Consider the following 26,227-nt stretch of genomic DNA (forward strand, 5'->3'; position numbering starts at 1 on the left):
CTTAAAACAGATCATACTTTTCATCTGTGCTGCCTACTTCATGTTACTTATATTCATCATTATTACTGCTCAATAACTTTTTAAAGGGACTTCATCCCAACATCTGGGATTTACAGACCTAAACAACTTTGGATGGAGAAACTGGAGCCTATCCTAAAGTAATCCAAGGTTGCTTGGGCTTGTTAGACTTCATCTAGAACGTCAAGAGAGTGGAAATGGGTGAACTTAAACCTGGTGGAGTCTGTTGTTGGGAGACCGGTGATGGTGCCTTTCAATGCCCAGCAAGGTGTTAATTTTGAATTGTGAATTGCAATGCTTTACCAGAGGGGTGCTTTTATTCAGCATAATGATTGTACAGGTGCACAACCTTTTATCCGAAAGCCTTGGGACCAGACACTTGTCGGATTTCGGAATTTTTCGGATTTCCGAATGGAAGATTTTTAGCGTAGATTAGGTAGGTAGCGCGGGCGGCTTGAAAAGTCTGGAGCAGCTGCCTCCTCCCCGGAGACCGGGGAATCATTGCATAAATGTTAGTCAGTTAATTTGGAGGGATTTTATGTGGTGGGGGGGGGGAAACTTTAATTCTTAGTCCCCTACCTGGTCGGAGAGGCGGGGAGCGGGCAATGCCTTACCGGGTCGCCGTGCAGTAAGCTACGGAGTGCTGTGGCCGCCGACTCCCAACATCGCGGAGCTGGGAGCTGCGGGCGTCCGGCCGTGGTTGGAGCTCTGACCCCGGCAACTCTACCCCTGGCTGCGCGGCGCTCAAAATCCAGCGCGGCCCGCGGCCGGACGCCGGCAGCCTCAGCGCCGCGATGTTGGGAGTCGGCGGCGTCGCAGCGCTGGGGTACCAGCGGGGAGCGGGCAATGCCTTACCAGGTCACCGTGCGGTAAGCTCCGGAGCGCTATGGCCGCCGACACACAACATGTCGGTGGCCACAGCGGTGCTGGGGCTGCGGGCGTCAGGCCGCGGGCCGCGCTTGATTTGGAGCACCGCGCAGCCAGGGGTAGAGTTGCCGGGGTCGGAGCTACAACCGGCGCCGCCCGCGGCCGGACGCCCGCAGCCCCAGCTGGGATCGGCGGCCACAGCGCTCCGGAGCTTACTGCACGGCGACCCGGTAAGGCATTGACCGCTCCTCGCCTCTCCGACCAGGTAGGGGACTAAGAATTAAAGTTTCCCCCTTCACATAAAAGCCCTCCAAACTAACTGACTAACATTTAAGCAATGATTTACAGATGTTTAAGTGTCTCCCCGGTCTCCGGGGAGGAGGCAGCCGCTACAGTAGTACAGACCTGGGTTGACCGTGGGTCGTTTCGGGTCCAGTTTGGCGCCAAACGCGAGCTTTGGTGTGCAGACGACATCCTGGAAAAAATGGCCGGTTTTCGGAGTTTTTCGGTTTCCGGAACTCCGGATAAAAGGTTGTGCACCTGTACTGCCATTACTGCATAATGCATGCATGTCAAAGGTCCCGTAATTTAAAATATTGTGCCAACAAAACTAATACTATGTATCAAAGGTGGTTTGATCATATGTATTTGTGTCATTGCTTTATTAAGTAGTTTAAGGCAGATAAATATTTAGTATAGTTGAACCCTACTGTATTTCGAAGGCAACAATCGTGAATTAATTTGTTCATAATTTTTTATAACTCATCCAATTTACCTGCAATGCAGACTTAGGAATATTTGGGGTTTTTTTTTTTTTTTTTTTTCTTAACTGTAGGATACAATCCCTCTCTTTGCCTCCTGTTTCTTTCCTCTCAATAAAATGGTGCACTAGTGCTATATGGTGATTTCCTTCTTCCCACTTGGTTGAAAGGATGAGAGCTTTGTGTTAATAGACACAATGTTGGAGCAACTCAGCACGACAGGCACCATCTCTGGAGAGAAGGAATGTGTGACGTTTCGGGTGGAAAAATCTTCAGTCTGAAGAAGGGTCTCGACCCGATACGTCACCCATTCCTTCTCTCCAGAGATGGTGCTTGTCCTGCTGAGTTACCCCAGCATTTTGTGTCTTTCTTCGGTTCAAACCAGCTCCTTCCTACACTGAACTTTGTGTTAGTTGACTTGAACATCTGGTGCTTTGCTTTGGCCTCGATTTTGTTATTTTTTCACTAAACTATAACCCGAATGCTCATGAGCAGTCTGTTTTTTCCTTAAATAGCTGAAATTAGTGAAGGCGTGGAGTGCTTTTGTTAATGTAAAATAAAATTGAAATTAATTGATTAATCCAATACATGGCTGAAAATATCCTGCAAAAATTCAACAATATCTTTAAAAATGATCAAGCTATGGCTTGTTTTACCTAGAAAGCTTTTGTGTTTTGCTATTTAAATTCTTCTGAGCACAATGTTTGGAGAAAAATTTTACTTGCAAACTGTTTGAGAGTATTGGTACTGTGACCTTTTTTTAATAGCGTGTAGTATTCGACCTTGCTGTTACTACTCTTACTGACATCTTTTTCTCCCTTTCTCTTGCTTCAGATGTTCATCAAATACATAAAGGTTAGCATTAATAGAAGTTAATCATGGATTGGAAGTTTCCTTTCTGGAGACACTGCAAGCATGCATGAAGTATAACCTTGCATGCCTTTATCAATGAAGTAACGTGCACTGGTGAAACTAACCAAATAAATCAAACTTAAACGCCAAACCACTCCAACTGGGATCATTAATTCATTGCGCTGTTTCTGTCAACAAATATCACTGTTTGAATATATTAAGAACCTTTCATGAAGTTTGGTGAAAATTTAATAAGTGTAATCATCTCAATAAATCTGCTCCCACTATAGCGAAGTTTGTAACTTAACATTGGTGTTTGTTATGCTATGACTAGAGTTGTAGCACATAGGAATGGTCGCTTGCTACACTACATATTCCTTCCGTTATTTTACAATCAGTACACAGCAAAAGAGAGTTGTTACATAGCTGGTTTTAAGCCTTGTTTTTTTTAATAAAAAGGGAAGGTTAGTCTTTTGATTATTGTTCATATAGCTTATTACAATTGGCTTAGTATCATTAGTTTATTACCATTATCTCTAGCTTGAAAACAAACTCAAGAATATCAACATCTAATGGTGATAAATATCTCCAATACCTCGGCATTGTTTCCATATCTATTGGATTTTCATCAAACTTGTATTCACATAATTGTGTATCCATATTCCTCTGTTTTCAATTTTTAAAACCAGTCACTCTTGGGACCAATATGATATCTGACTATACTACTGAAACAAATTCATAACCTTCACAAATACTACTTATAATTGTATATTTTCAACTGCTTCTGTATTCCTTTTGTTTTTTGTCGGGAAGCAGGTTTTGTTTAAGGAAACAAACTCTTAACCTAAATGTGTTTAATTATGAGCTTATTAATAATGGGCATTAATGTCAAATGAATGTGTGGGGTCTTGCCATCCTTGTATTTCTGTGTTAAATTGAATCATGCAAAGCTTTCATAAATTATTGATTTGTAACAGTGTTCTGATTTCCACTGTATGCAGTATTCAGTTAACTCTTAACATGTTGTATGTCTTGTAATACCGAGATGACAAAGTCCTAATCGCATTGTAATAGATACTTTCCATTGCTCAGGTCTTGCAGCTTTCTGTGAATGGTTTTTTGGATTATTTTCATGGGTTCTTGCGTGTTCACATCTAATTATGGATGAGTGAAGTCATTTACAAAAACCTTTGACTGATTGCATGAAGAGTATTGTGTGTCTCCCTCCATTAATGTGCGAGTGTGAATGTTGATGCTGCTTGACTTGGGCAAATGTGCCAAGAAACAAGTATTCATTTGTTAACAAGTGACTTTAAAAAAAAATTGTTGTTCAGAATATATTTTATTTGCATATTTACTAGCTACATTGTGCACACTTATTATATTAAAAGTTGCAGAACTGGTTCATTATAAACCTGTAGATTTTTATCTTGAAAGGTAACAAACCATCAGTTTTTAAATTTACCACTATTTCTCTGTTATATAAATACTTGTCTGCACTACTTGGTGAATGAGTTTTCTGAAAGTTTCACCCATGCTTTTCTTAACTTGACCAATTAAATGACTTGACTTGTGTTCATTCAGTATTTGCTCTTTTGTAGGTGGAACTGGTATCACACTTTGGATCAGAACACTTTTGTCCCCTTAGCCTTATAAGGTATAGTTGAGGTTTACTGAATGCATCAATCAGTGTTCCCTTTCAAGTAAATAAGACAACCACATTTTCACTTTGTGCGTTTCCCAAAACCATGCTCTGGAATGTTATTAGATGGAAGACTGGCGAATACAGAATCGAAGTTGAGATAGTTTGCAAAGGCAAATCGCACAAAATCCAACATTTTTGTTTGAACAGTGTCTGTCTATTTTGATGTCTTTTAAAAAAAAATAATCAAGATACAATATATAGAATCTATGCAGTAAAATCAGAAAGACAAACCATTTTCCAGCCAAATATGTGGCAAATATTGAGAATTATTAACCAGGCTTCAGAGAGTAAATATGCTGTTTTTCAACAAACCAACTAAAAGTTGTTTGATGTCAATTATATTTTGAATGCTCTCGACTATTGTAAATCCCAAAAGCCAAGCTGATTAATTTTGGAGGTATTGTCTGCTCATAATGCGAAACATACTATTGAAAGCTCACCAAACTAAAGCCATTGAAGGCCTTTGAGGTGCTGGCCCTTGCAAAAGTAAATGATCAAACCTCGAATGCAAAAGTGGCAAACTGAAATAAAGCAATGAACAATTGCTTCATTAAAAACAATCAGTTTGATCTTTTATGTCACAGGAGCTAGGTTAATATTTCAGTGTAATGTTTTCTTTTTTTAGTGGAAAACTAATGGAGAGCAAGAGATAACACTAGTGGAGCTCCATGTTTGCTGATATTTTAAAATATACATTTATTTTGTTGCTTTTAAAATATAACTTCAAACATTTTTGTGTTAGGGTGTTTGGTACCAGCATGGTGGAGGAATATGAAGAAATTGCTGAATCTCAGTACAATACCGAGCGCCTGGAATATCTTGATGAAGATTATGGTATGGATATTTTAGTAGTCTTCTCTTTGTAGATATTATTGTAGACACAAAATGCTGGAGTAACTCAGCGGGGCAGGTAGCAAAGGAGAGAAGGAATGGGTGACGTTTCAGATTGAGACCATTCAGACTATCTAGGAGATAGATCAGTATTTAGGAGATAGAGCAGTTTGTTCAGTGTCAATTTCCTGCATAATGTCATTGTGTGACTAGCCAAGAGTTTGTAATGTCTAATTAACAATTCTATCTCCATTTCAGTCTAGCAACTTGAGATAAGCTCAAACATGGATGGGTATCTTGACCATATTTTTATTGCTTTCACAAGAGGACAGTGGGCAGGTGCTATAGACCTGCACGGGAAGGTAGACGCTCCCGCCCCCAAGAGCCTCGGGCAGATGGGGCTTGTCAGCATGGGAAGGCAGTCCATCTTGGAGAGGGAAAACTCTGATTTAAAACCTCCACTGCCTTGTGGCCATATCCAGTCATGGAAAAGGCTCCTGGAGTAAACCCCAAGAAAATCCGGAGCCCATAAGGCAGGTCGTCGTTGTCTACTACCTCGCTCTGGCAGCTCCTGCGACGGCGCTGGTGCCAAACTGTAACGGCCCTGCTGTTCCTTTGGATCGATCAGCGACGTGGAGTGGGGGGACGTGCTGCATGGGCAACAGCCTGTCCTCCATATGACATCACCCAGGCATGCATCCGACCACACATCACCTGCAAGCTAGGATGCATCACCCATGGTCACTCACAAGAGAACTTCATTACATTTCTCAGTATCCCTGTTTTGTCTCGTTCATTTAACAATGCCACCTTTTTAACCAGTGCTGCTGATGTGCCTCTTTATTAGACCAAATATTTGTCACAAGCTATATCTGGGTCTTTTCCATTGACTACATCTCTACTCTAGCTGTCTAGGATGCTCTCTTGGCTGTTCTAAACTTTCCTCTGCCTGGTTTTCCCACTCCTCGGGTTCTTGCTTTTCTCCCCCAGTGTCCTCCATGTTCCACATTTTCCAGGTGAACAGAGATGAAAGAATTCGGGTCTGTTCCTTGGTGTTTAGAAAAATGAGAGGCGACCATATTCAAACAATAAAGATCCTAGCAGGGATTGACAGGGTAGATTTCACAACTGGGAGAGTCATAAGGCGGGGACCTGCATTCAAAATAAGGGGCAATGCCTATAAAGCTGAGGTGCATAGAAATTTCTTAGGATAGGGAATCTCTAGAATTCTGAGCTCGAGGCAGAGGTAGAGGCCAGATCGTGTTTCAAAGGTCTTTTATTGTATTCGATTTACTGTTTAAAGTGGAGACAGATAAATAACTGAAAGATAAAAGAATTAAAGGTCATGGGGAGTTGGCATATAAGGAGTTGAGGTCAGCATAAATTAGCCATGACAGCATTGAGTGGTGGGCAGGCTTGATGGCTACTCCTATTCTTATTATATTGTATTCTTGTACTTTCTTCTCCACTTCCGCATTATATCTTTAAACTTGTTTATTTCTAATCTTTTTATTGACTTGAAATGTGTTTCCAATTTTTGTTGACCGCATTTTCAGCATCTTCCATGGTTTGTCATTTCCTCCACTCTCTGCCATCGGCAATTGTACCAATGACCTGGAAAACGAGAGGCGACGTATTCTGTTCAAAGGCATTCTCATAGAATTAAAATGCTGTTCCTGCAGTGTAGGAAATCTTTAACTAGAATACAAATGCAAGGATTACAGGAACGTGGAATACATTAAACACAGAACAGAAACAAGTGGGTGGTCTTACTGTTCAAGCCACCTCTCATTCTGTACACCTCATTCCAAGTTATTTGAGATGTCTTGCAATGTTTTTCTATATAATGGTCTTGTTTTGTTATGCGAACAACATAGCTGTACATAGTATTTGATGATTGACAAACTGCAATTATCATAGATGCTTTTTACTTTTTAGCACAACACATTTTGCTAAATACAACATTACATTTTGCAACTTTCTAAACTAGGTATTCATTGAATATTCTGTAATATTTTGATGGTTCACCTTTTCGCTGGGCGATTTGAAGCTATAATGGGATCCGCTTCACAATTTAATTTGCAAATTTACAGTTTTTGCATCCTGGCATAAAATATTTGTGGGGTGAGGAGGAAAATAATTTAAAAATGAGTGTTTTGTGAATAGGAAGGAAATTTAAAGAATCAAGGCTTAAAGTAAAAAATGGAAATTGCATGAGGCACTGAAAAAGAATGATGAACAGTCTGGGTTTTATTTTTACTTCAATGTCTCCACCGCCATTTTGTGTTCAGCTTGGTGCTGAAACATACTTGCTTAGTTACTACTTGCTCCCATGTACATTTTCGGGCTTCCATACCAGTCTTTCAAATGGTGTACACGTGTACTGGTTTCATACCAGAACTGTTGGTTACTATAAGCTGGCTGAATCGAGTGTTCCCCATCGCTCTCCCCACATCCAAACCTATTTGTCAATGCAGGTTCCAAAAATTTGGAGGATGAATTAAACCTTGTACTTCAGTCTCAGTAATCGGCTAAGGTGTGCGAATTATATGAGAAGCAATTCCCTGGGAAATTGTAGGTGGCAGCACATTGAGTCTTTCAAAGAACAATAATTAATGATTGGTACAACCTAAAAGATCTTTAAAGAAAATTTGGCTTACTTGAAAAGTAGACTGTTCTTGATTTAATATTTCAAAACGCAGCTTTCTTTTATTTCCTGTTTGCGCTTGGTTTTTGGCAGTGTGTGATTGCACTGCTTTCCGGAGATTCTGCATAGAGTTTGGGTTCATAAACCAAAATCGCCGTAAGCATTGTTTTCCCAGAAGGACCAGACTGGCTTTGGACGTGTATTGTTTCCACAGTGTGGAAATCGGCAATCTTGAAACAGTTTTGACAGCTGTTTTCTGCAAGCAGCATTTGGTGCGCACATTGCTGTTTAATGTTTGCATGTAGCTTTTGTGAAAATGTCTGTATGTCATTGCTATTAAACAGATTATCCGCTGGATTATGGTAGCCGAGAAGAAAAATCATCAAAAAATCTACTGGGCTCAGCCACAAGTGAGTTTTTAATACTTTTTAAAATTCCTCATTTTGAACTAAGGATGGATTACAAAAATTGTGACTACAGATCATAGCCATTGACTATAATGCCTCTCTATTTCTCTTGCCCTGCCCAAACCTGATCTGTGCTTAATCAAGCTGCCTATTTTCAATCCCTCATTCTGTTTATTATGCTAAACCTTCCAGCCTTTGAATTGTTAACTGAAATCATGATTGCAATTTGAGTGTCCCATGTTGTTTGATGGTGGATGCAAAACATGTTCTAGTGTTCACTTGATCTGTAACAAATTATGATAGCCCGTACTTAGTGATTTTCAGTTGACTATTTGAATTGAATTGAATTGAATCCTTTATTTGTCATTCAGACCTTTCGGTCTGAACGAAATGAACGAAAGATTTGCATTTTTATGGAAATGGAGGGAGAAGAAATAGTCCATCCAAATTGCTTAACCAAATGTTTGGACGTTGGAGATAAAGCAAAACACTTGGTGTCTGTCCCAAAATGTAGAAACGAGGAACTACAGATACTGGTTTACAAAAAAGGGACAAAGTGCTGGAGTAACTTGAGGATTCTTGATATGATTCAAGTCCGGATGGTTTTTAAATTACAGGGAACCTACAGTTCATGGAGTTTCCTACATGTTTGAACACGATCCATTGTTTCAAAGTGTGTTGTGCAGGAATCACTGTCCAATATATGCAATTGGGAACTGTTTTAATTCTAACAGCGGTAACATTGGACCTCAAGAACCTAATATGCAGATTTTGATTAAGATCTCAGTAATTTGAGATCACTCTAAAGAGATGACAGCTGTCATATGTCACCAATGCTGAACACAGCATTTTTTTTTAGCTTGGGGTTATCAATGTGAGCAAGTTGTCTCGTCAGTCATTAGACTTTTTGATTTTAGAGACACAACGGTAAGTGGGCCCTTTGGCCCACCGAGTCCTTGCCAATCAGTGATTACTCCAGGCACGTGCCGCGAGTAATTACTCGGGGTAGGCACTCAGTCGGCTTTTTATAAAAAAAATTAAAATGCGCAGATTGTTCTCTCCGTAAAAATAAAAAATAAAAATAGAAACAGTAACAATTCAATTTGTCCAAGGCTTCCAAATCTCCTTTATTCTGAATTACTGAATGGGTGGGGGGTGAAGGGTGATGGCAGGTGGTGAGATGGTGGGAAAAACGGGAGCACAGGGAAAAGTTGAATCGGTTGTCATCTAATTGAATGACAACACTTATTCAAGGGACCAATTGGGGGGAGAGTTCCTTTCACAGCGTGTGGAGAGTCTGTGCCAGGAGTGAAGTTGCGGGGAGGGCAGGAGTGTTGAGAAGGAGGGGGTCGGGTTAATGCCAGTAACTCACTCACTCACCGCTGCCACGGCGCTCCCGGCGTGGAGCCACCGCATTGTAACCAGGGATAGAAGCAGCTCAGGTAGCTGCGAGCGGCCGCCGGGACCCGAGAGCAGAACAGGCCACCACTTCAGCGCCTTCTGCCGGCCCGCTCACCTCTGGCAGTGCCCTCCGTCTGAACACCTCGCACCTGACTTCGCTCATGGCAGCCGCTTCCGCAAATCCTTAAATTCCCACAGCCGAGTAACCTCAATCGCGCTGTCGGAATTTAAGGACATGAGTGAGGCCAGCGAGCGGCAGGAGAGGGGTTTTTAGACGGAGAACTGCCAGAGGTGAGCGGGGTCCGGCAGAAGGCGCTGAAGGCGGTTCCGCTGTCCGGCCCGGCGGCTGCTCACAGCCACCCGAGCTACTTCTCCCACCTCCCCACCTGGCCCCGGGCCAGACTCCCCAAACGCTGTGAAAGGAGCTCTTCCCACCCCCCACACCCTGGGACATACGGTATTTAAAAACATAAACACAAAATGTACTTACTACATTGTCGGTACACGGACACCATTCTTCTCTCTTTGTTTCCTAAGATACACTTAAAATAATGACAATCCATATTTGAAAACCCCGCCAAGAAACCAGTAGGCTGCAGCGCATGCTCAGTGCTGCAAAGGCAGAATTTCAGCTGCCTTCAGCCCCACTTGAAATTGACGGCTTGGAGCACCGCTGACGGCACGTGGACGTCAAGGGTTACATGTATTGCGGATGAAAGGCACGGAGAATTATGCCTACCTAAGAGATCGATCTCTTAGATAGGCATAATTCTCCCATGCCTTTACTATTTATATTTAATTATTACCATTTTATAATTTTAGTCAGGGTAGGCAGTGCCTACCCTGACGGCACGTGCCTGGATTACTCCGTGCACCAGCACTATCCTACACACTAGGGACAATGAACAGAGGCCAATTAACCTACAGACCTTTGGAGTGCGGGAGGAAATCGGAGCACCCACAGAAAACTCACGCAGTCTCTGGGAGGAAGTGCAAAAGACATTCAGACAGCACCCATTGACAGAATCGAACCCGGATCTCTGGCGTTGTAAGGCAGCAACTGTAAAGGCAGCCAATGTGCTGCCCTTGAACTTGTGCGGGCATGAAACCCATACCTATTGCATTTTTTAGAAATTGAATGTTTGGAGCTATTCACATCCAACGAACATCACTGCAATGTTTCTGATCTTACCGCAACAACGTAATACCACTTCACATTCAACTAACGCGCATGGAATGCCAAATTCAATCTTTAAAAATTGAGATGTTACATATTTTATAGCATGTATGAATTTTTAAGAGGAAAGTAATCAATGTATTTGAAATAAAAGATGAAGCCCCACTTTAATTTTTACTTGGTTACTAAATTCCTGATCTCACCGTATAGCTCTGTACTAATTTGATTACTCGTATCTGTACCTGTTTGCGTACAAATCAATTCAAATTTGTACCAAACTTGCTAAGTGACGGACTTGATGAAAATATCCAGTTTTTAAGCTCTTTCTTGTTGGGTTTGTTAGGACCTTTGGCTAAGGGCAGTGCAATTGGCTGAAGTTGTTACAGCTTCTGAAAATTTGTTTTCTGGTTCTCATTACATGTTTTTAAAAAGAACTGAAAGGAAGGGATTGGAAAGGGGTTGGTTTGAAAAGATAAAACGACAATCTCGTGCTCTTTCTGTAATGCTGCCCTGTGATCGCACATGTGTGTGCATGCTGCATTGTAAGTGTGAGCAAGATAACAACACAACTGCTATGGAGCCAAGAGCTGACAAGTATGTGCGATCCGGGGAAGAGCAAAGGTAGAAATGTGAAAGAAAATGGGATTGTTTAACATTTTTATGTTTCTGACAAAACATAGCATAACTAATGTGTTGGAAGGAATTGCAAATGAAATGTGTAGGAAGGATCTGCAGATGCTGGTTTAAACCGAAGATAAACACAAAGGTGGAGTAACTCAGCAGAACAGGCAGCATCTCTGGAGAGAAGGAATAGGTGACGTTTCTGGTCCTTCAGCAGACCCTTCAGAAGAAGGGTGTCGACCGGAAATGTCACCATTCCTTCTCTCCAGAGATGCTGCCTGTCCCGCTGAGTTGCTCCAGCTTCTTGTATCTGTATTCTATACTATAACTAATGCTTTCCCAGATAAGTTGTGATCTAGCTGAATAGTGGAGTGTTTTCAAAAGCGCAGATGGCCTACTTACATTATTTTCTATTGCATTCTTGTTCTGTAGCATGGTACTTGCACTATTTAGTATGCACGTAGTTCTGTGTAATGGCTTTTACTGGATTAGATGTTGATTTGTTGTTCATCTGATTCTGGTTCTGGCATGCTCAGTGTTGTTATAGCTTTTTCTCTGTTGGGTTCTCATAAAACATGGTTTTCTGCTGCCTAATAACATAGCACACATGGCTATTAACATGTGTAATGTGGGCTACAGATGTTTGTTTTATCTTCCTTTATTCCTTTGAACTGCAGTCTATATAGAATAGGTTGCTGAACAAGTTCTCTTGATTTTTGTTATCTACAATCACATTTTCATAGTTTTAGTTAAATGCTCACTCAAGTTATTGTAGCAACCATGCTGATAATGAGGCCTGACCCAGTTTCAGTTGGAGTGCCCTGTGGTACACTGAACATGCCAAAGGCCATAAAATTGCAAATATAAAAAAAGTATAGTGAGCAGGGAACATTTTTCTCATATGTGTCCTGAGGTAATGTGGTCATATTTAATGTATTCACAGAATTCTGGCTCTGAAATTAATGATTTTTTGAGTTGGAACCCACTCGGTAGGATTGGATTGTATAGGATTTGCCAAGTTCACAAAAAACACAGCTTGTTTTTGACTACTGAATTTACTTTTGATGGGGAATGTTTTCTTGTTTGGATTCTACACAAAGTTCTAAACCCGACGCTTTCTTAATTTCAAGGAAAGTCATTTTTTAAATGCATGCACCATATGAAGTTCATGCGGCTATTTACTAGTAGGAATGTTTTTCTGGAAGTTCTCAAAAGGTGAGGTGTGTGTGTGTTCCAGCAAAATAGGAGCACCTTTAAGATTTTGTGCACTGTTTCTGTGTAGTACAGAGGCAAATAAATAAATGATGGGTCTTTGTCCCAAACATTATGGAGGGCACTAGGGCTGGTTTGCTCTTTCGCAGCTGACATATACACAAGGTTTTTGTCCTACATTGTAATTTTTCTGTGATTCTAAACATCTTAATTTTGTTTCCGAACTTTCCTGACTTTAAGTATAATTTATGCTGTTTCTGTTTTTTTAAATAACTTCTTGTCTGAGTTCATTTTTTTAATATCTGAAAGAGCAATAAGAATTTAGTATTTGTATCATAGAAGAAGGCTCAAAAGCATCTTAGTACAAACTATTGGTGTTTGAGTTTGAGCCTTTACTTGTTTACATTGATTAGTATAAATTTCATGTGAGGGGGAAAAAAAAATTTGACTGAAAATAATCACATTTTAGTTTGCTTTATACTACTCGTCCAAAACTGCTTTGGGGCATATTAAAATTATCTGGTTTGGTTTCAAGTGGATTGGGAAATACTTGACATTGGACAAGAAACATGAAATTTCATGTTTTGTTGCTTGATGCATTTACTTACAGCCTTGCGTGATACTTTCGAATGTCCCAAAATAATTTGCAGCCAACAAAGTCATTATGATGTGTATCCACCATACCAGGATGTTGCTTCAAAAATCATTCCAAAAGTTTGAAAATGTCTGTCTCAAATTTTGATATTGAACGTATTAATTATCGACATACTTGAGGTTTATTGCTTTCAGTTGGGGAGGGGAGGGAACACTAAAATATCAATTTGAAATAAAACTTTTTGATTCATTGGGACTTTTTTTTTAAACTTGTTTTTAAATCTTCTCTGCAAATTTTCTGGATTCAAACATTAACAGCTTGTCTGGCGAAGCCTTCATAAAAGTCTCTTTGCAAATACTGTTGTTTCTTTACAGATGCTATTTTGAACATGGTCAACATAGCGGCCAATATGCTTGGTGCCAAGAAGGGAGAAGAGGAAATGTCTCGAACAGAAGGTAAGGTTTTAATGTGGATTTAAAGGCCCTTTACAATGGCATGCATTTTCTGAAATATTTTTGTTCCGAATTCTATTGTGACTATGTCAATATTGGCATTCTTTGCATTACACAGAGGGTGGAAAGATTGATTTTAGTCATGGCATTACATAAATTGATGACACAAGGTGGTTGTTTGGCTGAATAGTCAATGTGGGTTGAAGTACAACTGATCCTATTTTCCGCTCTCCTCTCCCCCTCCCCCCCCCCCCCCCCCCCCCCCCCCCCCCCCCCCGACCTCGGTCTTCTACAGTGTTTTAATGTTCATCTTGCTGCCTGTTAATTATATCGAGGATTCCTGCCTCCATAAGAAATGTAGGCAGTGAATTCAAGAGCTCTCTAACTTACAATTATTTGGTGCTTTTCAGATCTTTGTTTTGTCTGAGAAATGCACCCCTTAACAATTTTTTAAAAATGTGTTTTTAAGTATCTAATGGCCTTGCTAGTGATTCCAAGTGTATTGCCTAGGTTATTCTGCACTATTTCCTCTGCTTTTATTTTGGAATTATTTTGCAGTTAATGGAAGTATGACACCCGAGAATGAAACTACAAAATCGAACAGTTCTGTTCCTGAGCTAAGTCCTAGCCCAACCTCTTTAATGCCCGAGTAAGTATATAACCTTGTTTGTTACTGTGTAGAATACTTAGTCACTGCTGCATCCGTCTGTGCGATTTGACTGAGTTTCAAGTAAGCTTGGACTTTGAAGCTTTAATTTTTAAGATTGCAAATGGAACTCTAATCTGAAACATTAAATTATTTTTTTCATGTTGCATTACTGAGAATAATTTTTATTCTGTGGTTGAATGTAGTAATGAATATTTCTGATTTCAATGCCAGCAAGCTACTAGATAAAGGCATGCCTTATGCTGTGTTTCTTTTGGAGCATTGAAGGGACTTAGCCACTGCCAGGGCAATGTGGTCCAGTGTTGGATATATCCGAGGACAACGTGGTCTTGCATGCACAGAACAAGGCTGGGATATTGGCCAAACAATTGAATGAAGTACTTTCATTCTGCAAATCCCCACACCTATCCATCAATTATACCATGCTCAACTATTGAAAATATCAGTCTGTGATTTTTCCCCCTTTCACACCTCCACTCTATAATCCATGCTTTCTCTCTGTGTCAGGCATTTATTGCAAAACTTGCCTGTGTCCCCCTCCCGTGCCAGCCTATGCTCCTCTTTGGTTTAATTGCAAGTCTAAGCACTTTATCAATTATAGCACTTAAGATTTAAAGGGAGTGGCATTCCATCAAAATTTACCATGTTCACTCATTGTAATTTCAGCGTTTGTGTGTGTTCTCTTCCCCCCCCCCCCCCTGTTTAAATTACAGGATGTAAGGCAGACTGGTTATCATTCACATGAAGATTTGGAAGGCAAATAAGAAGCAGTTGTGAAAGATTGCTTGCTTTGGGGTGTGGTGATTATGAAGTAGAAATGAACACATAAACAAAATCACTGGTTTGGGGTAGTCATGGTTGTGCAGCACAGAAGCAGTTCTGATAAGTCATTGCAGATCATTCCGACCTGTGGAATGGACTAGAACTGCAAGAGGCTTCCTGAGGCCTCAACAACCACATATGCTCTGGAATGGAGAAGCTCAGTGTTGGAGTTTGAATAATAGCTGAAGTCAGATGAGTTGAGATAAAATGGATGATGAGGATTTAAAAAAAAAAATGGAATTAGTGTTTCTTTCACCTATATAGGCCAACAAACAGGAGACAAAGATTAAAGAAATCGGTAGAAAGATTGAAGGCAGTATGAGGTGGGGGGAAATGAGTCATAGTCATTCGGCACAGAATCAGGTCCTTGTAGCCCAACATCCATTCCGACCAAGAGGACTCATCTAGGCTAGTCCCACTGGCCGCCTTTGGCCCATATTCCATAAAACCTTTATTATTCAGGTATGTACTTGTCTTTTAAATGCCATTAACTGCATCAACTCTGGCACTTTGTTACGTATACCCACCCCCCCCCACTAGTGGTTGTAAATGTGGTTTTATCTTATCCATGTTGTCTTAATCATCTTGTTATGTGCTTGCAATTTTTCTGTATGGTTGCACATTCTTCAAGGCGAAGGATAATGCAAATTGAAATTGGCAGCAATATCAACATCGCCGTGAACATAAACGTGTCAGAATTGTTACAAAGCTATAGGATAATACAGTTATAGGATGGAGAATATTCAGCATGTAGACCTCTTTGAAAGCGCTATCTAATTAGTTATATTACCTCACCTTTGCTCCATAACAAACTCTTCCTTCAAATATGTGCCTGGCATTAACGATGTTTGTCATGATCAAGCATCCAATACTCGATCTGTTAATACTTAATTTTTTTGCTGTTTCAATCTTTTTTTCAGTCTACATTCTAGGTTATAATTTTCACTTGCTGTGTTCCCTTTACATTAGTTGACACGTTCTTTTGCCAATTTATTGCTTCCCGTGATGGAAGAATTCGCAACCCTTAGTAATTCATTCTCTTTAATAGAACTAAATGTTGTACACCGTCCTAAAACAAATTTTGACACATTCTTACAGAGGACGCATGCGAATTCAAACGCATCTTGACTATGGTGAAATCTAAATCTACTTGAGTGAACTTCCAAATATGCATGACTTTCAAAAAGATGAGACAGTCACCTGTGGCACATTGAGTATTCCTTGTATTGATCTAAATCGGCAACATTTCTGTTTAGAATAGTTCCATTTTAGCAGTAGAACATCATGACAAGGCACGCGTTATTTTCCCTCCCTGATGCAAAAGCCGAGCTTTGGTGACCTCGAGGATTGCATATTATATGCGAAGACTGAGTTAGTGAGTTACTCTGTGATGCCAAATTGTTACTCTGATGTAACATCCGACTGATATTCGGGGATAAGCCATTCTTTTGTAAATGGGTGAGGGAGTTTACTCGGAACAGTAACTCTAATACTTGATAAGGCCAGATACTCAATTGAAACGTGCTGAAGATAAGGCCCATGCCTAGTGACTGCTAATAAATTATTCCAAACTGATCCCGGAGGTGACTCGGTTAACATATGATGAGTGTTTGACGGCACTGGGCCTGTACTCGCTGGGGTTTATAAGGATGAGGGGAGAAACATCATTGAAACTTGCTGAATAGCGAAAGGCCTGGATAGAGCGGATGTGGAGAGCATGTTTCCACTGGTGGGAGAGTCTTGAACTGGAAGGCACAGCCACAGAATAAAAGGACCTACCTTGAGAAAGGAGATTGGGAGGAATTTCTTTAGACAGATGGTGGTGAATCTGTGGAATTAGTTGCCACAGAAGCCAAGTCATTGTGGAGCCATGTCATTGGGTGTTTTTATAGCAGAGATTGACGGATACTTGATTGGTAAAGGGTATCAAGGATTATGGGGAGAAGTCAGGAGAATGGGGTTGAAAAGGAAAGATAAATTTAGAAGATTTAGAAATTTAGAAGATTGAGGGGGGATCTTATAGAAACTTACAAAATTCTTAAGGGGTTGGACAGGCTAGATGCAGGAAGATTATTCCCGATGTTGGGGAAGTCCAGAACAAGGGGTCACAGTTTAAGGATAAGGGGGAATCTTTTAGGACCGAAATGAGAAAATCATTTTTTACACAGTGGTGAATCTCTGGAATTCTCTGCCACAGAAGGTAGTTGAGGCCAGTTCATTGGCTATATTTAAGAGGGAGTTAGATGGGGCCCTTGTGGTTAAAGGGATCAGGGGTATGGAGAGAAGGCAGGTACAGGATACTGAGTTGGATGATCAGCCATGATCATATTGAATGGCGGTGCAGGCTCGACGGGCCGAATGGCCTACTCCTGCACCTATTTTCTATGTTTCTATGTAAATCAGCCACGATTGAATGGCGGAAAAGTCAATGGGCCGAATGGCCTAATCTTGCTCCTATGACTGATGAAACTCTCTCTGCTTCTTTTTAGGGTGGATTTGGTGGTTACTTCTGTTATTGAGGAAGAGCCAGAGCCAGAGCCTTCGGACTCGAGTAGTCAAACGGAAATGTTAATCGTGCAGCTGGTACATGAGGATGATGAGGAATTAGTGAACCGAATGTCTACTGTCATTCTTCTAAAACCTGAAGATGACTATGATATTGGAGCCAGTTGGTATGAAGCAGAAACTCTGATATACTGCAGCGAGCTGCCTCGGATTTCTTGCATTGCAAGCTTTGCGGAGTATGTTTCTAAATGGTGTTCCATTAATGCCGCCCTGCAGCGGCAATGCAGCGTAACACACACTGATGAGCAAAAAGTTGAACTGGTTCCCAACATTGACCCGGTTCCAACTGGGCAGCAGGAAACCCTTCTTGTAAATGTAACTAACGAGACGAAAGAGGATGAACCGACGGAAAGTGTGCCGACTGAAAAAGTGTCTAAAGTTTCCAGTGAAAGTCAGCCCAGCACTCATTCATCCGAGAACTTGGTTAATCTGACGGACTCTGTGGAGTTGGAGCCCAGTCATCCTCCCCTCGCTTCCCATTCTCCTGAAGTCAGCACATTTGATACCAAGTATGATGTGCAATGTACTGCCGTTCTTCAGAGTTCTGATGATGCCGCTGACAAAATGGCCGACCAGGCCCAGTTGCACCCAGAGCTCACTGTACTCATTCTGGATCAAAGTACAGAAACTAAACTGGAGACCGTACAAAAGCAAGCAGCTGAAGAGTCTGAGGAAACTTCACTTGTGTTAGAAACCGAAGCTGCTAATGGCCCAGACTTGAGTATTTCAGTCAATGGGTCCATAAATGAAAATGGAGGTGTTATTCCGGTGTCAATAATTCCTACAGAACCCTTGCAAGCAACTGGTAGTGTGGATGAATATCCGGTGACTGAAATTCAGAATGAAACTACTGGAGCAAAAGAGACTGTGGCGGACGTGGAAGAACCTTTGTTACCTTCGGGTTCAGATGTACCTGCCTCCTCCGTAACCGAGATGAAAGATGAATATCAGGCTGCAGAGGAAATCCTCCTGTCTGTCCCATCCTCGAATGGATTGAATCGATCAGTTACCGATTTCTATGCAGAGCCGCACAATGTAACTGACCTGGGATACACTAATGGGAATCAAGTACATGGATCCAACCAAAAGGAATCTGTGTTTATGCGCCTCAACAACCGTATTAAGGCGTTAGAAATGAATATGTCCCTGAGTAGTCGGTATCTTGAAGAACTGAGCCAACGGTGTGTACAATTGTCTTTGGTGGTCTTTGTATCATCTTTGCAAAGGAATATCTGAATCTGAATTTGTTTTATCAAATTATTTCTGTTTCAAATAATGTGTATTGCAATGGGAGGAAAAAACAAAATTGTAGCTATGATTAGATTTATTGTTGTCACATGTACCAAGGGTACAGTGAAATGCTTTGTTTTCATTCTTTCCAAACAGATCAGATAAAACTATACACAAGTACACTCGTCAAACTCCTATACCATAGGTAAAGCAAAAGGGAAGATACAGAGTGCAGCATATAGTTCTCAGCATTGTAGCACATCAGTTTCATAGACAAAGTCCAATGCCCGCAATGGGTGAATCGGACAATACCCTAGCTTATGGAAGGACTGTTCTGAAGCCTGATAGAGGGAAAGTAGCTGTTCCTGAGTCTGGTGGTGCGCTCTTTCAAGCTTCTGTATCTTCTGCCAGACGGGAGCAGGGAGAAGGAGGAATGACCAGGGTAAAAAGGGTACAACATTTAGTGCAAGATATAACATTGAAGTCCAATTAAAGATGGTTCAAAGGGCTTTAAATTGCATACCGTCATTTGGAAGCTTGCTTTCCCTAAAGATGCCCCCCCCCCCCCATATAGTTAAGTTGAGTGAAGTTTACATCATTATGTTTTGTGCCAGTCTGCCTTCTGTGCCTGGCTATTATTTCTGTAGTGGGGGGTAGTGCATCAGGTCAGCTGACTACAAGGAGTCCCACTGCCACACTCAGTTTGAGAGCTGTGATTGCCATGAACAGAGAGGCAGTCTCATTTCCACCCCCTTCTTCCACCTTCCCTGACCTGCTTGGAATCCAATGATAGGACACTGCCATACAGATGGTCAGAGTTGGTTCACTTGACTAGTGATTATATCAGCCTGAGATGTGTGTAGGAAGGAACTGCAGATGCTGATTTAAACTGAAGATGGACACCAAAAACTGGAGTAACTCAGCAGGTCTGAAGAAAAGGAATACTGGGTGACGTTTCGGGTCGAGACCTTCAGATGACTAAAGAATGATCTCAACCCGAAATGTCACTAATCCTTTTCTCCAGAGATGCTGTCTGACCCGCTGAGTTACTCCAGCTTTTTGTGTCGATCTTCAACCTGAGATCTTCCTAGTTGTTGTGATGCTGTTTACTGGATGAGGCCATTGGTGAAGCATGACACAACTTTATTACACTTTCCATATGCTCCTCATCCTCCAGAACCCAAGAATGTCATCAGTTGCGTGAATAAATTATTGATCTTTAACTTGGCATTTATCGGAATCAGATTGTTTCATCCCCTGTTTTGGGGGATAATTATTGAACTGTCCTGGTGTCACAGGAACCTCTAACCATTGACTAAAAGTTTGGACAGTGGGCTACAATTTATGAACTGTAAATGTTGCCAATCAAATGTGCTACTTTCTGTTATATAAATGTGTCATCTATGTAACTAGTTGTGCGAGTGTACTAGCTTAATTAATTCCACAGTTATGCTGATTGATATACTTTTAAGTTTTGCAGATGCTATTCATTTGAACTGTAGAATTGTCTTTGTATTGAGAAATATGTTGGTTTCTAGGTATCGCAAACAAATGGAGGAAATGCAGAAAGCGTTTAACAAGACCATAATTAAACTACAGAACACTTCCAGGATAGCAGAGGAAAAGGTACTTTTCACCGCATTTCTCAAAGACCATGTTAATCGGAAGGTTGTAGACACAAAGAACTGTAGATGCTGAAATCTTGAGCAAAACACAGTGCTGGAGGAATGTCTGGAGACGTCATCCTTCCATGCCCTCCACATATGCTGCATGACCTGCTGAGTTACTCCAGCACTTTGTCTTTTTTTTTGTAAACCTCCATCTGCAGTTCCTTGTCTCTGAGTAATTCTAGGTCTCAGTTCTGCGTTTTCCTATTTGCCACCATTTTGCAAAGGGTCAAAACATTATATGACCATAGAAAATCTGAAAGATACAATACAAATTAAATAAAATATCCTGTGAGGAAGAAGATCCCAAAACAATGTACCCTTTATGGGCCTATCCCACTTGGGCAATCTTTTAGGCGACTAGGCTGTTGCGACATGTCGTCAGGGTGGCGCCTGTGTGGTCGTGAGTTGTCTCCTCAGTCGCCCAAAGAGTCGCAGTGTCTTTCTGGTCGCCGCTGGATTTTCAACACGTTGAAACATTTTCGGAGACAGTCGGTGACAGTGGGTTTGACACCAATGAGTGTAGCTTGACTTCTCCTGACGTAGGTGCTGTCGCAGTTGTCGCCAGGTTAACGTAGGTTGTCGCCAGAGCTGACTTTGTTTTTTGTTGTTGTTAAAGTAATGGTTTTATTTCAAATTTTATGTCGATGGGGGGGGGGGGGGGGGTCCAGTCACCGTTTTTTGTGCGATCTGCTATGACTGACAGTCGCCGAAAAATAGCCTAAGTGGGATGGGCCCTTTTTTAATATGAGAACTGTTGGGATTGTTTGCTTCGATAATGCATTACAACTATAGGTTGCTAATCACTGAAATGTTTGTAGTTCACTACTTAATGCTTTCACCTAAGGAGTTTTAACACTTTGAGAACATGTCCATAAATGTTTTTAATAAGTTTAGTGATTTCTTGCAAATGGCTATTGATCAAATGTGACTTGCAGATATTATTCAACATTAACATGACTGACGTCACCTCTACTGCATGCGGTTTGTACTCAGACCCATCAAATGACATTTCACACACAAAATTTAGTTTTCAGCATTTAGAAATTGTTTGCACTTTAATAGTTGTGGGTTGCATAGAAAGAGGATGGGTTTTTCCCCTTCCCCTCCCCCCCCCCCCTCCCCCCATTATACTTGGGCGAAACGTTGAACTGTTAAACTGGTATTTAAGACAAATGAGTACATTTGCAATTTTTGTAAATTGTACATTGCAAGTTTTCAACTTTAACTTTAAAATGAGACAACTGAATTCAGAAAAGTCCCGCAATTTGAGGTTCATTTATTTGGAGAGCAATTATTTATTTGTTGATTCATCATCTTTTTTTGTGCTTGCAGGACCAGCGACAAACTGAAACAATTGGTTTACTCCAGGGGCAGCTTGCAAATCTCACTGAGCTGGTGGGAAATCTAACACAAATGGTGGAAAGACTGGACCATGAGGTAACTGGTTGCAAAATCATGTGATGACCATCCAATCGTTTACTTAGCCGTGACTGTGATTGCTAAAAATGCATTGTGTAATTGTGAATTGAGGATAAAATCCAGTTGAGTGGCATTTGTTATACATAAATGCTGCCATAGACACTTCACTGGATGTTCCCCTTGATTTTTAACCTGTATTGAAGAACAAATCCCGCTTCCTTTATTAGAAACTACTGCTTATTATTGATAGAAAGGTTATATTCATACAGCACAGGCCCTTCGGCACAACTTGCCTGCCGACTATGATGCCCCATCTATGCCAGTCCCACTTGGCTGCGTTTGGCCCATATCCCTCAAAACCTTGCCTATCCATGTATCTATCTAAGTATCTTTTAAATGCTGTTGTAGTACCTGCCTCAACTACCTCCTCTGGCAGCTCGTTCCATGTACCCAAGTGAAAAACTTCCCCTTCTGGTTCCAGTTAAATCTTCCCTCTCTTGCCTTAAACCTTTGTCTTCTGATGCTTCATTCCCCGTCCCTGTATAACGATGCAGTGCATTCAACATACCCCCTCATGATTCTATACTTCTCTGTAAGATCACGCCTAAGCCCCCTGTACCTCAAGGAATAAAGTCTTAGCCTGCTCAACCCCTCGATACAGCACAGGTCATTACTGAACAGTTTTGCATGTTTTTCCTTCAACTGTAAATAGGTGGCAGTGTTGAGTTTTGCAAAGAGCTAACGTAAAACATCATCCTAGCCGCACATACAGTGTGGAAACGGGCCCTTTGGCCCAACTTTCCCACACCGACCAACATGTCCCATCTACACTAGCCCCACTTGCCTGCGTTTGGCCCATATCCTTCTAAACCTGTCCTATCCATGTACCTGTCTAATCGCTTCTTAAAAGTTACGATAGGTCCTGCCTTAACTACCTCCTCTAGCAGCTCATTCCATACACCCACCACCCTTTGTGTGGAAAAGGTTACCCCTCAGATTCCTATAAAGTCTTTTCCCCCCTCACCTTAAACCTATGCCCTCTGATTCTCGATTTTCCCCTACTCTGGGCAAGAGATTATGTGCATCTACCCAATCTATTCCTGGTACGATTTTATACACAGTTGAAAACGTTAATGTAAATCAGAGACTAGCTGGTGTAGGCGATGGAGCATTGTTAACTTTCCATCGCTTTGAACTTCGATAACAAGGAATACACCAGCGCTGTGAGGTGCCTGATTCATAAAAGAAAACAGTTGCGGCTTTCTGTACGCGGGAGTTTGCACCACTGGCAACTATAATAGATTCCTATGAAATCTTTTCCCCCTCGCCTTAAACCTATGCCCTCTGATTCTCGATTTGCCCTTCTCTGGGCAAGAGACCCTGTGTGTGTGTGTGTGTGTATATATCGACATATTCCTCTTGGATGTTGTCTCAGATTAGTTCATTGCTTTTCCTCATAGGTTTCTGACCGCCAGAGTTACCTGGTAATCTCTTTGGCTCTCTGTGTGATTCTGGCTGCGCTGCTGTGTGCACAGAGATGCTGGAACAATGCAACATACCGGGATGTTCACTCGCCCACCGTTCCTAAAAGCATTCACTACCCCAGCCCCAAAAGGTAAGGGGCATTTTACTTTGTACTATTTAATCACATAAATAACATCCATAAGTTCGCAAGTGATAGAAACAGAATTAGGCCAGTCCGCCCTTCAAGTCTACTCTGCCATTCAGTCATGGCTGATCTACCGTTCCTTCTTGACCCCATCCCCCCTGCCTTCTCCTTATAACCCCTGACTCCGCTGTTATTGGAGTTGTTGCCTGGAAGTTTTACTTGAGGGGGAAAAATCCTCTAAACAGCACTCTCCTGGAAGGAACTGCAGATGCTGATTTAAAACAAAGATAGACACAAAAAGCTGGAGTAACTCAGCGGGTCAGACAGCATCTCTGGAGAAAAGGAATAGGTGACGTTTCGGGTCGAGACCCTTCAGATTGAGAGTCGGGGGATAGGGAAAAGAGAGATATAGACCATGTTGTGGAGAGATAGAGATGTAGAACAAATGCAAAAAAAAAACGATGGTAAAGGAAACGGGTGCTCGGTTAGCTGTGTGCTCGGTGAAAACGAGTTACAGACAATGAGACTCAACAAGACGACTTTGAAGCATGTTCCTCCAATTTGTGTTTAGCCTCACTCTGACAACGGAGGACCTCTAGGACAGGAAGGTCAGTGTGGGAATGGGAAGTGGAATTAAACTGCTTGGCAACTGGGAGATCGGGTAGGCCCAGGTGGACTGAGCGAAGGTGTTCGGTGACAGTCACTGCAGTCTTTATTTCAGTGGATGAAGCTAGTGACAAAAGCTGATTTTGATTTTTTTTTTTTTTAAACTGATTCGTATTTCAAAAATAATCTGGAACTAGCATGTTCATGGATTCCATATTTGTGATATATCAATATAAGATCATAAGTCATAGGCCATTCCGACAACCAAGTCTACTCCACCATTCAATCATGGCTGATCTATCTTTCCTTCTCAACCCCATTCTCCTGCCTTCTCCCCATCACCCTTGATATTCTTGCATTCACATTAGTTACAATCTATAATGTGTTTTAGACTTTTAAAATTCCCACCCAAGTCTTAAAGCTGCGACTTTTAAGAATCCTGAAGGTGTTTTTTTTTTGTTGGAAAAATGATTTAACAATGGCCAACCTTGCTTGTATTTTGGCTTGCATTCGTAGACAGTCCAGGAGGATGATTTGTGTATATGTGTTGAGGGGGATAAATAGAATAATTTATTGAACTCTATCTGCTTTTTTTCCTGAGCCGCAAGCCACTCCCAGCTGAGAATTATTAGCTATGCCACTTGAAGTACTTTGTTCTTGTCTAGGAAGGGACTGCAGATGCTGGTTTTCACCGAAGATAGACACAAAATGCTGGACTAGCTCAGCGCGACAGGCAGCATCTCTGGATAGAAGGAATGGATGACGTTTTGTGTCGAGACCCTCCTTCAGACTGAAAGTCACCCATTCCTTCTATCCAGAGATGCTGCCTGTCCTGCAGAGTTACTCCAGCATTTTGTGTCTATCTTCAGTACGTTGGTTCTAGTTCGGTCCTTTACTTCCCATGTCATGGCATGGTTTATGCTCTGAAACTATGAACCTCAGAATAGAAGGACGTACCTTTAGAATGGAGATGAGGAGGAATATCTTTAGCCAGTGGGTGGTGAATCTGTGGAATTCATTGCCACAGACTGCAGTGGAGGCCAAGTCATTGGATATTCTTAAAGTGGAGATTGACCGGTTCTGCGTTAGTAAGGATGTCAATGGTTCCGGGGAGAAGACAGGAGAATGGGATTGAGAGGGAAAGATAGATTGGCCATGAATGAATGGAGAAATAGACTCAATGGGCCGAATGGCCTAATTATGCCCCAGTGACGTGAACTTATGAACCTATATTATACACTGATTATTTATTCAGCATCACGACAAGGTCTTTTGTTGGCCTTAATATTTTGATTTTTTTAATTTAAAAAAAGGAGAAATAATTTTTATATCTATTGCTGGAATGTTTTGTATCATTAGTAATGCACTGTACTTATTTTCAATTTACCTTACAAAACAACACACATTGACCTATGTAGAAAAAGTTACTCTCTGCCTTTCTTTGTCTTGCTCGTCACCTGGTGACTTGAAAGTAAAATTCAAACCAAGTTTTTTCAGTTTGTAGTTGAAAGTTAATGTTGAAATTTAATAAACATAAATGACATCTCTTGTAACAAATTATTTTGTTCTATAAAGGTGTTTTTCTTCCTATGATGATATGAATCTCCTCAGAAGAACATCATTTCCTCTTGTTCGTTCCAAATCTTTTCATCTGCCCACAACTGAAGGTAGGTATCTTGGCAGCTACTATTTTAACTAGTTTATGAAAGCTTTTGCTGAATTTGAACATTTGAACAGTATATGTAGCATGTTTAAGCATCACAGATTTCTACCTTGTGGCTTATTTTGGTGTTTTTCTTCCCCCGTTATTTGTTAGCACTTGATAATCAACGAGAGAAGAGTGTATCATCTCCAGAGGAAAGGTTCAGGGTCCAGAGCAATAAGTCAGTCAGTGACGCTAACTCATCGGAAGGCAGTGCATTGCAAGGCAACTCAGTGCAAGCAGAATCATCTTAATTGTACTGTTGAATTAGTCACACCAGAGATTTAACCGCAAGGCATGTGAAAGGATTTTAGTATCAATAACCTTCTTAGCCATAAGTGAGATGTGCTTTCTTATAGATTTCAAGACAATTTTTTTAAATACCTAATAT

The 26,227-nt window shown here is 41.2% G+C and overlaps 1 protein-coding gene across 2 annotated transcripts in view; it reads left to right on the top strand.

Moving 5' to 3' along the window:
- Positions 1-26,227, top strand: part of suco (SUN domain containing ossification factor) — an 82,287-nt gene that overhangs the window by 50,310 nt on the left and 5,750 nt on the right. The window contains exons 12-22 of one of the 2 annotated variants that reach the window (XM_033028069.1): positions 2,481-2,501; positions 4,100-4,155; positions 4,946-5,037; positions 8,026-8,091; positions 13,469-13,549; positions 14,105-14,195; positions 17,525-18,781; positions 20,369-20,456; positions 21,833-21,937; positions 23,380-23,534; positions 25,710-25,801. In XM_033028069.1, coding sequence (XP_032883960.1) covers positions 2,481-2,501; positions 4,100-4,155; positions 4,946-5,037; positions 8,026-8,091; positions 13,469-13,549; positions 14,105-14,195; positions 17,525-18,781; positions 20,369-20,456; positions 21,833-21,937; positions 23,380-23,534; positions 25,710-25,801 — 2,104 coding nt within the window. The remainder of the gene's footprint in view (positions 1-2,480; positions 2,502-4,099; positions 4,156-4,945; positions 5,038-8,025; positions 8,092-13,468; positions 13,550-14,104; positions 14,196-17,524; positions 18,782-20,368; positions 20,457-21,832; positions 21,938-23,379; positions 23,535-25,709; positions 25,802-26,227) is intronic. The other variant, XM_033028070.1, reaches the window with a different exon arrangement.

The sequence above is a fragment of the Amblyraja radiata genome, chromosome 10 (genome assembly GCF_010909765.2).
Source record: "Amblyraja radiata isolate CabotCenter1 chromosome 10, sAmbRad1.1.pri, whole genome shotgun sequence".
NCBI classification, from domain to species: domain Eukaryota; kingdom Metazoa; phylum Chordata; class Chondrichthyes; order Rajiformes; family Rajidae; genus Amblyraja; species Amblyraja radiata.